The sequence below is a fragment of the Anopheles maculipalpis genome, chromosome 2RL (genome assembly GCF_943734695.1).
Source record: "Anopheles maculipalpis chromosome 2RL, idAnoMacuDA_375_x, whole genome shotgun sequence".
NCBI classification, from domain to species: domain Eukaryota; kingdom Metazoa; phylum Arthropoda; class Insecta; order Diptera; family Culicidae; genus Anopheles; species Anopheles maculipalpis.
This window is the reverse complement of record NC_064871.1, coordinates 71132600-71145957: the sequence shown is the minus strand read 5'-3', so window position 1 is coordinate 71145957 and position 13358 is coordinate 71132600. Positions and strand designations below refer to the sequence as shown.

Genomic DNA, 13358 nt, shown 5'->3' with positions numbered 1-13358 from the left:
ATGCCTGCTCCGTACTTCCTAAGAGGCTAGAGCTGATTGACATCATTGTCCTAAATGAGCGCCTCCAGCAGTGGAGTAATTTGTCAATAGAAACGGTGACACAATATGGAGGGATTCGCCTGCGGGTTCCTACTCGGTTGTGTACCTGTTCACTCCCAGCTCCCAAACAAATAGTTCCTGCTCGATGTTAGACCTGTTCCTGAGCAACATCACGGATCACATGGATGTTCCGTCTACGTTCGTTGCAATATCCTCAGACCTACCCTACCCTACCGGTGGTCACGAGCATCGACGAAGCATGTCAAAAGACATGCCTCGTTGATTGTTCCTTACCCCGTATGTTGTTGGCATTGCAAAAACTAAGCATTCGCTCATCGAGGGCTCTTTCGAATATTTTGCACCATGCACTGAGCAGGGCGATGCCACGGTAGCTGGTGACAAGTGTCGGGCCTTTACCAGGCTTTGGAATGGCTATCATTTTAGTCACTTTCCAGCCTTTGGAAAAGTAACCTAGCTCCAGGCATCGGTTGAATATGGCCACTAAGAGTGTGATTACTTTTCTACTAAAATGCTTCAACATTATGTTGAAGTTCTGGTCTTGAACGGGTGCTTTATACGCGCTGAAGCGTCAAGGTCGCACCCTGTACGGTTTCGGATGCTAAACTCACCAGCCAGTCATCGGAGCTGTTGCCAAATCATCCTACCGGTCCTTTTCAGGTTTTACAACTTGTGATTGTTTGGTAGATGGTGTGCTTTGGTATGAAAATATTGAGAATTTGAGCCAATCGAAGGAAGCCTGTCGCTAAGCAACGCGCAGGTAAGGTTCTAGAAGAAAGGTTTGAGAAACATCTGCCTACTACGGCGTTGTTTTCTGAAAATGTTTTCTTTGTATTTGATTTCTCTCACGATCATGGATCTTGAACTACCATTCTTGTTTGGCTTCCCATAGGTTTATTGCCATGACATAGCACAGGGTATCCGACATGTGGGAATCCGGTAATTTTACGTCGTAAGAAACAGGCCGACGTTTCGAGTCAAGGCGTGCGCGGATACCTTTCTTGAGAGTTGGTACTTGCTTTTTTTAAAAGCCCAGTCCTTCTGTTTGTGTCTGTCTTTCCCTTATGTTCCCTTATTGTCCCGAATTGTCCTACTCACGTACTCATGTTTCCCTTATTGTCTTACTCACGTTTAGACCAGGTAACGCCTTGTTGCTCTTTCGCAGGAACCAGAGTGGAAAACTGTTTGTTTTGTGGAAAACTGTCCCAGCAAGTCTCATGCTCAACAGGTAAACGACTCAACGATGGGAGGTAGGTAAAGCATTACCTTCTCTTCCCTTTCGTTCCTCGTAGATAGCGAAGGTCAACTGCGAATTCGCAGGTAAAAACGTTGTGTGCACGTCGTAGTGTCGTAGCAATGAGCTTTAGGAATGGTTAAACAATCTTTAGCAAAGTGATTTGTCGCCCTGAAAAGGACGGGTTTTTGGTGGAGAAGATTGCATGAGAGCGCTTAAGCCTTCTTTTCGGTCTTCTTCGGCAACAGCACGGCCTGAATGTTGGGCAGCACACCGCCCTGGGCGATGGTCACACCGGACAACAGTTTGTTCAATTCCTCGTCGTTGCGGATGGCCAGCTGCAGATGACGCGGGATGATGCGGGTCTTCTTGTTGTCTCGCGCAGCGTTTCCTGCCAGCTCCAACACTTCAGCGGCCAAGTACTCCATCACGGCAGCCAGATACACTGGTGCACCAGCACCGACGCGCTCGGCATAGTTGCCTTTGCGCAGCAGACGGTGGATACGGCCAACCGGGAACTGTAGACCGGCACGGTTCGAGCGGGACTTTGCCTTTCCCTTCACTTTTCCTCCCTTTCCACGTCCAGACATGATGATTGCTTGGGTTCGGTTTAGTTCGGCTAGGGCTCGACGATGTGCTCGAAGCTTGGTTGCTTGTTCGTTTATGTCAAAATCATCCCTTATTCTCGTTTATATACCTAGGGCTGAAAACGTCAGCCAACTGACGTCTGGTCTCTGCGGATGTGAATAAAAGCCGAATGGGGTGCATGACTTTTCATCAAACGTATTTTTACCCTCTCACAATTGGCATCGTAAACGAGCGAAATGGCACCGAAAACCAGTGGAAAGGCTGCGAAGAAGTCTGGCAAGGCCCAGAAAAACATCTCCAAGTCGGACAAGAAGAAGAAAAGGAAGACCCGCAAGGAGAGCTACGCTATCTACATCTACAAGGTGTTGAAGCAAGTCCACCCCGACACCGGTATTTCCTCCAAGGCGATGAGCATCATGAACAGCTTCGTGAACGACATCTTCGAGCGCATCGCTGCCGAAGCGTCTCGCCTGGCGCATTACAACAAGCGCTCGACGATCACGTCCCGCGAAATTCAAACGGCCGTCCGCCTGCTGCTGCCTGGTGAGCTGGCCAAGCACGCCGTCTCCGAAGGAACGAAGGCGGTCACCAAGTACACCAGCTCGAAGTAATTCGACGGACTTGGAGCACGTTCATCTCTCTCCATCAAACCAACCGGTCCTTTTCAGGACCACAAAATGCATCTGTCGAAAAGAATTTGTCCCCAGCCCTTTCTTCAAATGTACGTCCTAGAAACTCTTCTATTAATTCCAGTCCTACTCCGAGTGGCGTGACGACAAGACCAAGGTTCAAATTTCATGCGCCTCTTACCTATTTTAAGTCATATTAGCATATGTAAGAGAATTATCCTTAGATGTCCTCTATAAAATTTGCATCGTCTCTAAATATATCCCCTTTTCGGTTTGTAAAGTAGTTTTAACTTACTTAAAATCAATAATTTTTATATAAAAAAGGGAAGGACTGCTGAACAAACCGTTGTAAAATTAGGTGCATTTTCGATGAAATACGCTCATGAACTATTGCAAACAAACCAGCTTACAAAATGTCAAAATGACAATTCCGATCGATGCTGTAAGCCCACCTTATTTTGCATGTGTTTGTTGCTATGGTAGCCACTGTCTACCTTCGATCAAATGTGTCGATATCTAGAGCGGTTTTGACAGATAAAAAGCCAACCATTTGGGATAGAAATTATGGCATCCTAGCTTGCTATTGAAATGAAATTTCATCTCCATGGTAACCATTTCCCGCTTACATTGGCGTGGCGTCGCTTTAGCGCTCCTACGTTACACGCTCGATACTTGGGTGACACTCTCACCTGAAGAGATTCTCTCTCAGATGAATAATTATTCTCTTTTACATGCAAAGATCACGTTCGCTTTTCATGACAAAGAACACGTCACGATAATCCTTGTTATCGAACGTGTTAAACATGACAAAAATTGATCAACATTTGGAAGGACTTCGAATTACTCTTTTGGTCAACATTTCTGGTGGTCCTGAGAAGGACCGTTTGAGTGGGAAAATGGTGCGCGAAGCGACTTAGGCGCGCTCTCCACGGATACGACGAGCCAGCTGGATGTCTTTCGGCATGATGGTGACGCGTTTCGCGTGAATGGCACACAGATTGGTATCCTCGAACAGACCGACAAGGTAGGCCTCGCTGGCTTCCTGCAGGGCCATCACAGCCGAGCTCTGGAAGCGCAGATCGGTCTTGAAGTCCTGAGCGATCTCACGAACCAGACGCTGGAAGGGCAGCTTGCGGATGAGCAGCTCGGTCGACTTCTGGTAGCGACGGATTTCACGCAGGGCTACGGTTCCCGGACGGTAGCGATGCGGCTTCTTCACACCTCCGGTGGCCGGAGCACTCTTGCGAGCAGCCTTGGTGGCCAGCTGCTTGCGCGGGGCCTTGCCTCCAGTCGATTTACGGGCAGTTTGCTTCGTACGGGCCATTTCACACTATTGGTTGAGAGTAGCGGAACGTGAACGTGTCTTTCTCGATGCGTAGTAGCTTCAACAATAATGGTAACATTAGGCCCTTACGCCCCTTTTATAACATTTCTGTGCTTTCACACATACACTACCTCACAGGGATGTGTGGCATAGAGGGTAAGCATGTGTGTGTGTGTGTGGTCAAAAGTGAATAAAAGGGCGAGCGTTCGTGGAAGCGAGGCCTATTGTGAATTGTGAACTTGAACATTACAGATCAAAATGACTGGACGCGGAAAGGGAGGCAAAGGTCTGGGTAAAGGAGGAGCCAAGCGTCATCGCAAAGTGCTGCGTGATAACATCCAGGGAATCACCAAGCCAGCCATCCGTCGTCTGGCCCGCCGTGGAGGAGTGAAGCGAATCTCTGGCCTGATTTACGAGGAAACTCGCGGCGTGTTGAAAGTATTCTTGGAGAATGTGATCCGTGATGCGGTCACCTACACCGAACATGCCAAGCGCAAGACCGTTACAGCGATGGACGTAGTGTACGCGCTGAAGCGTCAAGGTCGCACCCTGTACGGTTTCGGAGGCTAAACTCACCAGCCAGTCATCGGAGCTGTTGCCAACTCATCCAACCGGTCCTTTTCAGGACCACAATCTTATTAGCGTCGCCTAAAATGCTTACATTTTACAACTTGTGATTGTTTGGTAGATGGTGTGCTTTGGTATGAAAATATTGAGAATTTGAGCCAATCGAAGGAAGCCTGTCGCTAAGCAACGCGCAGGTTTGAACGCGCTCTAGAAGAAAGGTTTGAGAAACATCTGCCTACTACGGCGTTGTTTTCTGAAAATGTTCTCTTTGTATTTGATTTCTCTCACGATCATGCATCTTGAACTACCATCTTGTTTGGCTTTATATGTAGGATGTGTGTTAAGATGAACCCCTCTGTGTTCCACGATGGCAACCCGATCGAATGATGAACACGATGATACACAACCAAGCTACGATCAGTCGTAGAAGAGATGTCACGGTAAACGTTTGAAAATTTATTTTGTTGAATAAAGCTACTTTTCTATATTTTCCCTACATATCAAACGTCTTTCTCTTCCTAAACATTAAGTGAGGATATTTTCCCATAGGTTTATTGCCATAACATAGCACAGAGCATCCGACATGTCGGAATCCGGTAATTTTACGTCGTAAGAAACAGGCCGACGTTTCGAGTTAAGGCGTGCGCGGATACCTTTCCTGAGTGTTGGTACTTGCTTTTTTTTTAAAAGCCCAGTCCTTCTGTTTGTGTTTTTTTTTTTTTTTTTTTATTTTATAGAGACTTTGAGCTTTACAGCTTCATTCGCCTCTTTTCTGTTGGTGATGGTGGTTGTCTGTATGGTTATATTTCTTTGTACAAATTACTGATGCGGAGGAACTTGAAGAGTTTTCGTTGTTTGGCCGGGTCGGGAGAAAGTATGTCGGTGATGTTGGAGTCGAGCTGACAGGATAGTCGTTGGTTGGTGTAGCCGTGGCAGTCGGTTAAAATGTGACGGACGGTGATGTCTACTCCACAGTATGTGCAAAGTGGAGGGCTGGATTTGTCGCAGATGTAGGAGTGTGTTAGCCTGGTGTGTCCGATGCGGAGGCGTGATAGTACTCGTTGGTTGAGGCTTGATTCCGGGTCTTTCCATGCTGCTGTTGTGTGTTTGATGAAACGGAGGTGTGATTGGTTGTCGTTAGTCCAGGTGATGTTCCATTTTTCAGCTATTATTCGTTTGGTCCATGTTGTGATGTCTCGGCGTGCTAGGGTGGTGTTGGATTCTGAAGTTCGGGCTCTGCCTTTGTTAGCTAGTCGGTCTGCTTTTTCGTTTCCGCGAATTCCTGAGTGGCCAGGAATCCAGCAGAAAGCTAGTTCTGGTGTGGTGGGGATCTGGTCGAGGTGTTGTATGTGTGGGTCACGTATGACGCCATGTTCTAGGGCGGCTAGAACGCTGGCGCTGTCGGTGAAGATGATATTTGGCTTATCGCTGCGGAGACCTTCGTCGGCGGCGATAAGCATGGCTATTGCTTCGGCGGAGAAAATGGAGGTGTTGTCTGGGAGTTTGATGGCACTATTGTCAAGGTTGGAGTGTATACCGCATCCGGCGGCTTCGTGGAGAACGGATCCGTCGGTGTAGATGTGGTGGTGGTGCGGGTATTTGTTCCGGATGTGATGTGTGAAGATTTGTTTGGCAATATGGCTGCTCTTTCTTGCTTTTAGTTTGTGTTTCAGGTCCCAGTCTATTGTCGGTGGTAGATGATACCAGGGGCGTTCTCCGCGCCTGATAAGCTGGAGAACTTGTGGTATTTGGTGGTTGGTGAGGGTTTGGAGTGCGGTGTTGGCTCTATTGATGATGGGTGTTGCTGGAATTCCTTTTTCTTGAAGTCTGGTTGCTGCTGCTATTATTTTGCTGGTAACGATGTGATGTAGTGGTAGAAGGCCGCTTTCACAAAGAAGTGAATCGGTTGGGCTGGTGATGAAAGCTCCGGTGGATGATCTAATTGCAGTGTGGTAGATTGGTGCTATTTTCTTCTCGAACGTTTCTCTCTTGCGGGAGACGATCTCGATGCCGTAGAGGAGTTTAGGAAGTAGCCAGCTATTGATGATTTTGATGAGGGTGGTGCGCGATGCTCGGTGCTTTCCAGTGCCGAGCATTTTGAAGAGGTTGAGTCGACTTTTTGCTTCTGTTCTTAGTTTTGTCGTGTGTAGGTTGAAGTTCAGTTTGGAGTCAAAGGTCACACCTAGTATGGTGGCGTTTCGTACGTTTGGGATGGGAGTTTTGTTGAAGATGATTGGTTTTTTGTAGTGCGGTCTAGGGCTGTTGCAAATATGTAGGATTTTGGATTTGGAGTTTGATATCTCGTAGCCAGTCCATCTAGCCCACTGTTTCACCTTGTTCACTCCTGCTTGCAGGAGTTTACGAGACTCGACTGAGGAGCTAGATGAAGTAGCTAAGATGATATCATCTGCGTATATGAAGGATTTTACTTGTGTGGGAATGGAGCAAAATAGGGATTCGATGCTAATGAGGAAAAGGGTTGGTGAGAGAATGGCGCCTTGTGGGACACCATTTTCAAGTGTGTAAGGGTTGGAAAGGTTTGTGCCAATGAGGACTCTAAAAGTGCGGTCGGTAAGGAAACTTTCGATGAAGTTTGTGAGACGTCCACCGAAGCCCCATCTGGAAAGTTGTTCAAGGATGGAATGTCGCCAGGTACGGTCAAAGGCTTTGGATAGGTCTATTATAGCGAGGTCTGTGTGGTGGTAGTTGGTGTGAGAGGATTCTAGCACGTTTTCCAGTTTGGCAAAGTACGTTTCCGTACCCATGCCGCACCGGAAGCCGTGTTGATCTGAGCTAAGCAGGTTTCTATCTTCTATTTCTTGTGTTAGTCTACGGTTTACCATTCTTTCTAGGATTTTCATGATGCAGTTAAGGAGAGATATGGGGCGGTAACTGTCTACGTTATTTTGAGGTTTGTTAGGTTTAGGGATGGGAATGGTTAGGCTGGTTTTCCATTCTATTGGGATGTTACCTGATGACCAGATGTCGTTGTAGATGTTTAGTAGTTTGTGTTTAGCTTGATAGGGTAAGTTTTTAAGGAGAGGATAACCTATGTTGTCTGGACCGGAGGAGGAACCTTTGCATTTTCTAAGAGCCCAGTTGAGCTCTTCTATTGTGAACGGTCTATTGTATCTATGGTGGGTAGCGTTTGTTTTTGGAAGAGGTATGGATTCTGAGTTGGTTTTGTGTGTTTGGAAGTTGGATGGGAAGTTTTTTGTAGCAGAGGCATTCCAAAAATGTTTGGCAAAGGTTTCGGGAACTTCGGAGGGAGGGACTGTGGTATTGGAGGATTCGAGAATAATCGGAGGGGTGTGTGGTTTTTTACCTGATAGGACATTCACTCTCCTCCAGACTTCTTTGGAGGAAGAGTTGGGATTAATACTACTAACAAAATTGTTCCAACTGTCCTCTTTCGAGAGACGCACTGCTTCTTTTGCAAGACGGTTAGCTTCACGATATTGTTCCGCTAATATGGGTGTAAAAAAATTGTCTGGGGTGTGGCTGGCTCGACGGAATTTCCGTAAGGCAGTGCGCCGGGCTTTAATAGCCTGCGCAACTGTCTCGTTCCACCAGGGGACATTTCTATTGGAGGGTTTGCCCGTGGTACGGGGAATGCTAAGGGAGGCTGCATTTTGTATCATGTGAAGGAATCGTGGGATGGACGGGAGTTCTTCTAAAGGGAGGTTAAAAAGGATTTCGGTTTGGTATTTTTCCCAATCGGCCTCTCCATACTTCCACCTAGGGCGTTGAAGTGGTCGATGGGAGGTAAGACTACTGGAGATGAGCAGGGGATAGTGATCGCTATTGTGTGTATCGTTACCGATGTGGATATTGAATAAAGGTGCAATGGAGGATGAGATGGTACAGTGATCAATGATTGTTCCTGTACCGTTTTTAAGGCAAATATGGGTAGGAGTTTGGTTAGAGAGGACATTTAGGTCAGAGGATACAAAAATATTGTGGAGGTTGTTCCCGCGGCTGTTCGTTGTAGAACCACCCCAGGAACTGTGTTGTGCGTTCAGGTCACCGAGGATAATGAGAGGGTTGGGAAGCTGGGGTATTAGTTGGGTAAGTTCACTGTTTAAGATTGGATTTGTTAGACTATGTGGTAGGTAGAGGCAAAGAACGGTGGCGGGTAATGAATATTTAATTTTCACAGCTATTGCAGGTAAGTTTGTTGTAAGACTGATTCTTTTGGTTGGGATATTTTTAAGGGTGCCAATGCAAACGCTATGGAAGGGATTGGTTGGGCAGAGATTAAAAAACCAATTGTACTTGTTAAACGGGGTGCTATTTAGAGCCGGGGTGGTGATAACTTCCTGTATTGTTATGATGTTAGGGTTATGTCGGGTTATTAATAATCTAAGTTCTTCTATGTTATTTTTCATGCTTCTGATGTTCCAAGATAGTGCAAATATTGAGGGATGGTTGCTATTTAGATTTTGTGATCCGAATAGGATTTAGGGGGAGATGGTGATCGTAAGGTATTAGTCAGGAGCATGGGTTGGGTCCAGTTGTATGTGTGAGGTTTAGCTGGGTTTTTTCTTCTTCTTACTGCGAGTCGGGATGGGATTTTGGGTTGGGATGGAGGAAGGGATAATTTGGGAGATGGGAGAAGGGTTGGAGGTTTGGGGGGTTTCCTCTTCCGAGGAAGGGGAGCCCTTGTTGCGGGCTCGTTTGCGGGAGAGGGAGGAGGCAGTGGATGTAATTGATTCATCTGAATCAGTTAGTGTAGAGTTCGTCTCTGTGTCGGATTCAAGTGTGCTGTCTGAGTTTTTCTTATTGTTTGCTTTAATCAAGTTTTTGATAAGTTTTTGTTGTTCGAGTAGTTGTTTGTTCATGTTGTCCATTGTTTCGTTTAGTTTAGTGATGGTGGCTTCTTGTTGTTTGAGTGCGTTTTGTAGCGTAGCGATAAGTGTGTCTTTTTCGTCTTGTGTGGTTTGTTGCGCGTATGTCAGTCGTTGTTGTACGATGGAAGGAGTTACGGGAGAGGATAACATTCTACGTGCTTCACCGTATGAGCAGTTTTTGTCTACTTTATAGTGGATAATAGCTTCTTCTTCCTTATAGCGGGGACAGGAGCGGGATAGGGTATGGTGGTTTTGTTTGCAGTTGGCACAGCATGGGTCAGCAACGCATTCTCCATGCGCTGGTGTACCACAGCTTAAACAGGTTTGGGAAAGTTTGCAATGGAGTTTGGTGTGTCCGAATTGTCCACAGTTAAAGCACTGCATGGGTTTGGGATGGTAGGGACGGGTACTAACTTGGAGTGCGCCAAGACGAATGAATTGCGGGATTTTGGTAGAGTTAATACGGAGAAGGAAGATGTTAGTGGGCAGAATTTCATTGTTAATTTTACGGGTAAAACGACGGACGTGGATTACGTTTTGGGGTTTGAGTTCGTTCAGAATTTCTTCGTCACTAATGCCTTTAAGGTCCGGGGAAAAAACTACGCATTGTACACTATTAAGGGTATGGTGGGGAGTAACTTTTACGGGGGTTGAGTCAATTAATTTTGTCAGGTTTTGTAGTTGTTGGAACTGCTGAAGGCTACGTGTCTTGAGGAGAAGTTTATGTCCGTTGTCGAGTAAACGTCCAGGTTCTGCGAGCTCACCAACTGCACTATGGATCGACTTGCCGATGACGAAGGGATTCTTGGGGAGCACTGAACCATCACTTGTTTCGAGCACTAGGAACTTTAGATCACCATTTGAATTGTTTTTGTCCATCCACCGGGGCACTGTTCTGTCTCTATTTGTTGATCCAAGAGAGGGAAAGTCCCTCTCAAGGGTGGGTGGGCCTGACATAGTGTCGGCCCAGGAAACACGGCACTTTTCAATAGATTTTATCAAACAAAGTTTTGTAAAATTTACGAGAAAATACACTACACTTCCACTTCACAAACAATTACCACCACCACAATTTAAATCACAACGTATGTGACACCTAAGCCGGGTGCACAGGCGAGAATTGACCTTGTGCTTCACACTTGTATCACGCAGGTACGTCCGCTCCGCTCAACAGCTGCTCAGCGAATGTTCTGTTTGTGTCTGTCTTTCCCTTATGATCCTTGTTCTACTCACGTTTAGACCAGGTAACGCCTTGTTGCTCTTTCGCAGGAACCAGAGTGGAAAACTGTTTGTTTTGTGGAAAACTGTCCCAGCAAGTCTCATGCTCAACAGGTAAACGACTCAACGATGGGAGGTAGGTAAAGCATTACCTTCTCTTCCCTTTCGTTCCTCGTAGATAGCGAAGGTCAACTGCGAATTCGCAGGTAAAAACGTTGTGTGCACGTCGTAGTGTCGTAGCAATGAGCTTTAGGAATGGTTAAACAATCTTTAGCAAAGTGATTTGTCGCCCTGAAAAGGACGGGTTTTTGGTGGAGAAGATTGCATGAGAGCGCTTAAGCCTTCTTTTCGGTCTTCTTCGGCAACAGCACGGCCTGAATGTTGGGCAGCACACCGCCCTGGGCGATGGTCACACCGGACAACAGTTTGTTCAATTCCTCGTCGTTGCGGATGGCCAGCTGCAGATGACGCGGGATGATGCGGGTCTTCTTGTTGTCTCGCGCAGCGTTTCCTGCCAGCTCCAACACTTCAGCGGCCAAGTACTCCATCACGGCAGCCAGATACACTGGTGCACCAGCACCGACGCGCTCGGCATAGTTGCCTTTGCGCAGCAGACGGTGGATACGGCCAACCGGGAACTGTAGACCGGCACGGTTCGAGCGGGACTTTGCCTTTCCCTTCACTTTTCCTCCCTTTCCACGTCCAGACATGATGATTGCTTGGGTTCGGTTTAGTTCGGCTAGGGCTCGACGATGTGCTCGAAGCTTGGTTGCTTGTTCGTTTATGTCAAAATCATCCCTTATTCTCGTTTATATACCTAGGGCTGAAAACGTCAGCCAACTGACGTCTGGTCTCTGCGGATGTGAATAAAAGCCGAATGGGGTGCATGACTTTTCATCAAACGTATTTTTACCCTCTCACAATTGGCATCGTAAACGAGCGAAATGGCACCGAAAACCAGTGGAAAGGCTGCGAAGAAGTCTGGCAAGGCCCAGAAAAACATCTCCAAGTCGGACAAGAAGAAGAAAAGGAAGACCCGCAAGGAGAGCTACGCTATCTACATCTACAAGGTGTTGAAGCAAGTCCACCCCGACACCGGTATTTCCTCCAAGGCGATGAGCATCATGAACAGCTTCGTGAACGACATCTTCGAGCGCATCGCTGCCGAAGCGTCTCGCCTGGCGCATTACAACAAGCGCTCGACGATCACGTCCCGCGAAATTCAAACGGCCGTCCGCCTGCTGCTGCCTGGTGAGCTGGCCAAGCACGCCGTCTCCGAAGGAACGAAGGCGGTCACCAAGTACACCAGCTCGAAGTAATTCGACGGACTTGGAGCACGTTCATCTCTCTCCATCAAACCAACCGGTCCTTTTCAGGACCACAAAATGCATCTGTCGAAAAGAATTTGTCCCCAGCCCTTTCTTCAAATGTACGTCCTAGAAACTCTTCTATTAATTCCAGTCCTACTCCGAGTGGCGTGACGACAAGACCAAGGTTCAAATTTCATGCGCCTCTTACCTATTTTAAGTCATATTAGCATATGTAAGAGAATTATCCTTAGATGTCCTCTATAAAATTTGCATCGTCTCTAAATATATCCCCTTTTCGGTTTGTAAAGTAGTTTTAACTTACTTAAAATCAATAATTTTTATATAAAAAAGGGAAGGACTGCTGAACAAACCGTTGTAAAATTAGGTGCATTTTCGATGAAATACGCTCATGAACTATTGCAAACAAACCAGCTTACAAAATGTCAAAATGACAATTCCGATCGATGCTGTAAGCCCACCTTATTTTGCATGTGTTTGTTGCTATGTTGCTATATTTTGCATGTGTTTGTTGCACTGTCTACCTTCGATCAAATGTGTCGATATCTAGAGCGGTTTTGACAGATAAAAAGCCAACCATTTGGGATAGAAATTATGGCATCCTAGCTTGCTATTGAAATGAAATTTCATCTCCATGGTAACCATTTCCCGCTTACATTGGCGTGGCGTCGCTTTAGCGCTCCTACGTTACACGCTCGATACTTGGGTGACACTCTCACCTGAAGAGATTCTCTCTCAGATGAATAATTATTCTCTTTTACATGCAAAGATCACGTTCGCTTTTCATGACAAAGAACACGTCACGATAATCCTTGTTATCGAACGTGTTAAACATGACAAAAATTGATCAACATTTGGAAGGACTTCGAATTACTCTTTTGGTCAACATTTCTGGTGGTCCTGAGAAGGACCGTTTGAGTGGGAAAATGGTGCGCGAAGCGACTTAGGCGCGCTCTCCACGGATACGACGAGCCAGCTGGATGTCTTTCGGCATGATGGTGACGCGTTTCGCGTGAATGGCACACAGATTGGTATCCTCGAACAGACCGACAAGGTAGGCCTCGCTGGCTTCCTGCAGGGCCATCACAGCCGAGCTCTGGAAGCGCAGATCGGTCTTGAAGTCCTGAGCGATCTCACGAACCAGACGCTGGAAGGGCAGCTTGCGGATGAGCAGCTCGGTCGACTTCTGGTAGCGACGGATTTCACGCAGGGCTACGGTTCCCGGACGGTAGCGATGCGGCTTCTTCACACCTCCGGTGGCCGGAGCACTCTTGCGAGCAGCCTTGGTGGCCAGCTGCTTGCGCGGGGCCTTGCCTCCAGTCGATTTACGGGCAGTTTGCTTCGTACGGGCCATTTCACACTATTGGTTGAGAGTAGCGGAACGTGAACGTGTCTTTCTCGATGCGTAGTAGCTTCAACAATAATGGTAACATTAGGCCCTTACGCCCCTTTTATAACATTTCTGTGCTTTCACACGTACACTACCTCACAGGGATGTGTGGCATAGAGGGTAAGCATGTGTGTGTGTGTGTGGTCAAAAGTGAATAAAAGGGCGAGCGTTCG

General features: G+C 47.0%; 8 protein-coding genes and 1 pseudogene across 8 annotated transcripts in view; 3 read left to right on the top strand and 6 right to left on the bottom strand.

The window, feature by feature from the left end:
- LOC126567447 (RNA cytidine acetyltransferase) overlaps positions 1-13358 on the bottom strand; it is a 617063-nt gene that overhangs the window by 229643 nt on the left and 374062 nt on the right. The gene's annotated exons all lie outside the window — the stretch shown is intronic.
- Positions 1-13358, bottom strand: part of LOC126568770 (copper-transporting ATPase 1) — a 342507-nt gene that overhangs the window by 205450 nt on the left and 123699 nt on the right. The window lies entirely within an intron of this gene.
- The window catches only part of LOC126556104 (cholinephosphotransferase 1), a 257829-nt gene that overhangs the window by 137731 nt on the left and 106740 nt on the right, over positions 1-13358 (bottom strand). The gene's annotated exons all lie outside the window — the stretch shown is intronic.
- On the bottom strand, positions 1506-1891 carry LOC126556387 (histone H2A). Its single transcript, XM_050211652.1, has one exon. It carries the CDS (start codon positions 1879-1881, stop codon positions 1507-1509), a length of 375 nt encoding a protein of 124 aa, XP_050067609.1. The 5' UTR covers positions 1882-1891; the 3' UTR covers position 1506.
- On the top strand, positions 2107-2490 carry LOC126556412 (histone H2B). Its single transcript, XM_050211678.1, has one exon. The coding sequence runs from the start codon at positions 2116-2118 to the stop codon at positions 2488-2490; it is 375 nt and encodes a 124-aa protein (XP_050067635.1). The 5' UTR covers positions 2107-2115.
- LOC126559925 (uncharacterized) lies at positions 3422-13205 on the bottom strand (annotated as a pseudogene).
- On the top strand, positions 4079-4402 carry LOC126556444 (histone H4). The gene has a single exon (XM_050211708.1). It carries the CDS (start codon positions 4091-4093, stop codon positions 4400-4402), a length of 312 nt encoding a protein of 103 aa, XP_050067665.1. The 5' UTR covers positions 4079-4090.
- On the bottom strand, positions 10802-11187 carry LOC126556399 (histone H2A). Its single transcript, XM_050211664.1, has one exon. It carries the CDS (start codon positions 11175-11177, stop codon positions 10803-10805), a length of 375 nt encoding a protein of 124 aa, XP_050067621.1. The 5' UTR covers positions 11178-11187; the 3' UTR covers position 10802.
- On the top strand, positions 11403-11786 carry LOC126556414 (histone H2B). Its single transcript, XM_050211680.1, has one exon. The coding sequence runs from the start codon at positions 11412-11414 to the stop codon at positions 11784-11786; it is 375 nt and encodes a 124-aa protein (XP_050067637.1). The 5' UTR covers positions 11403-11411.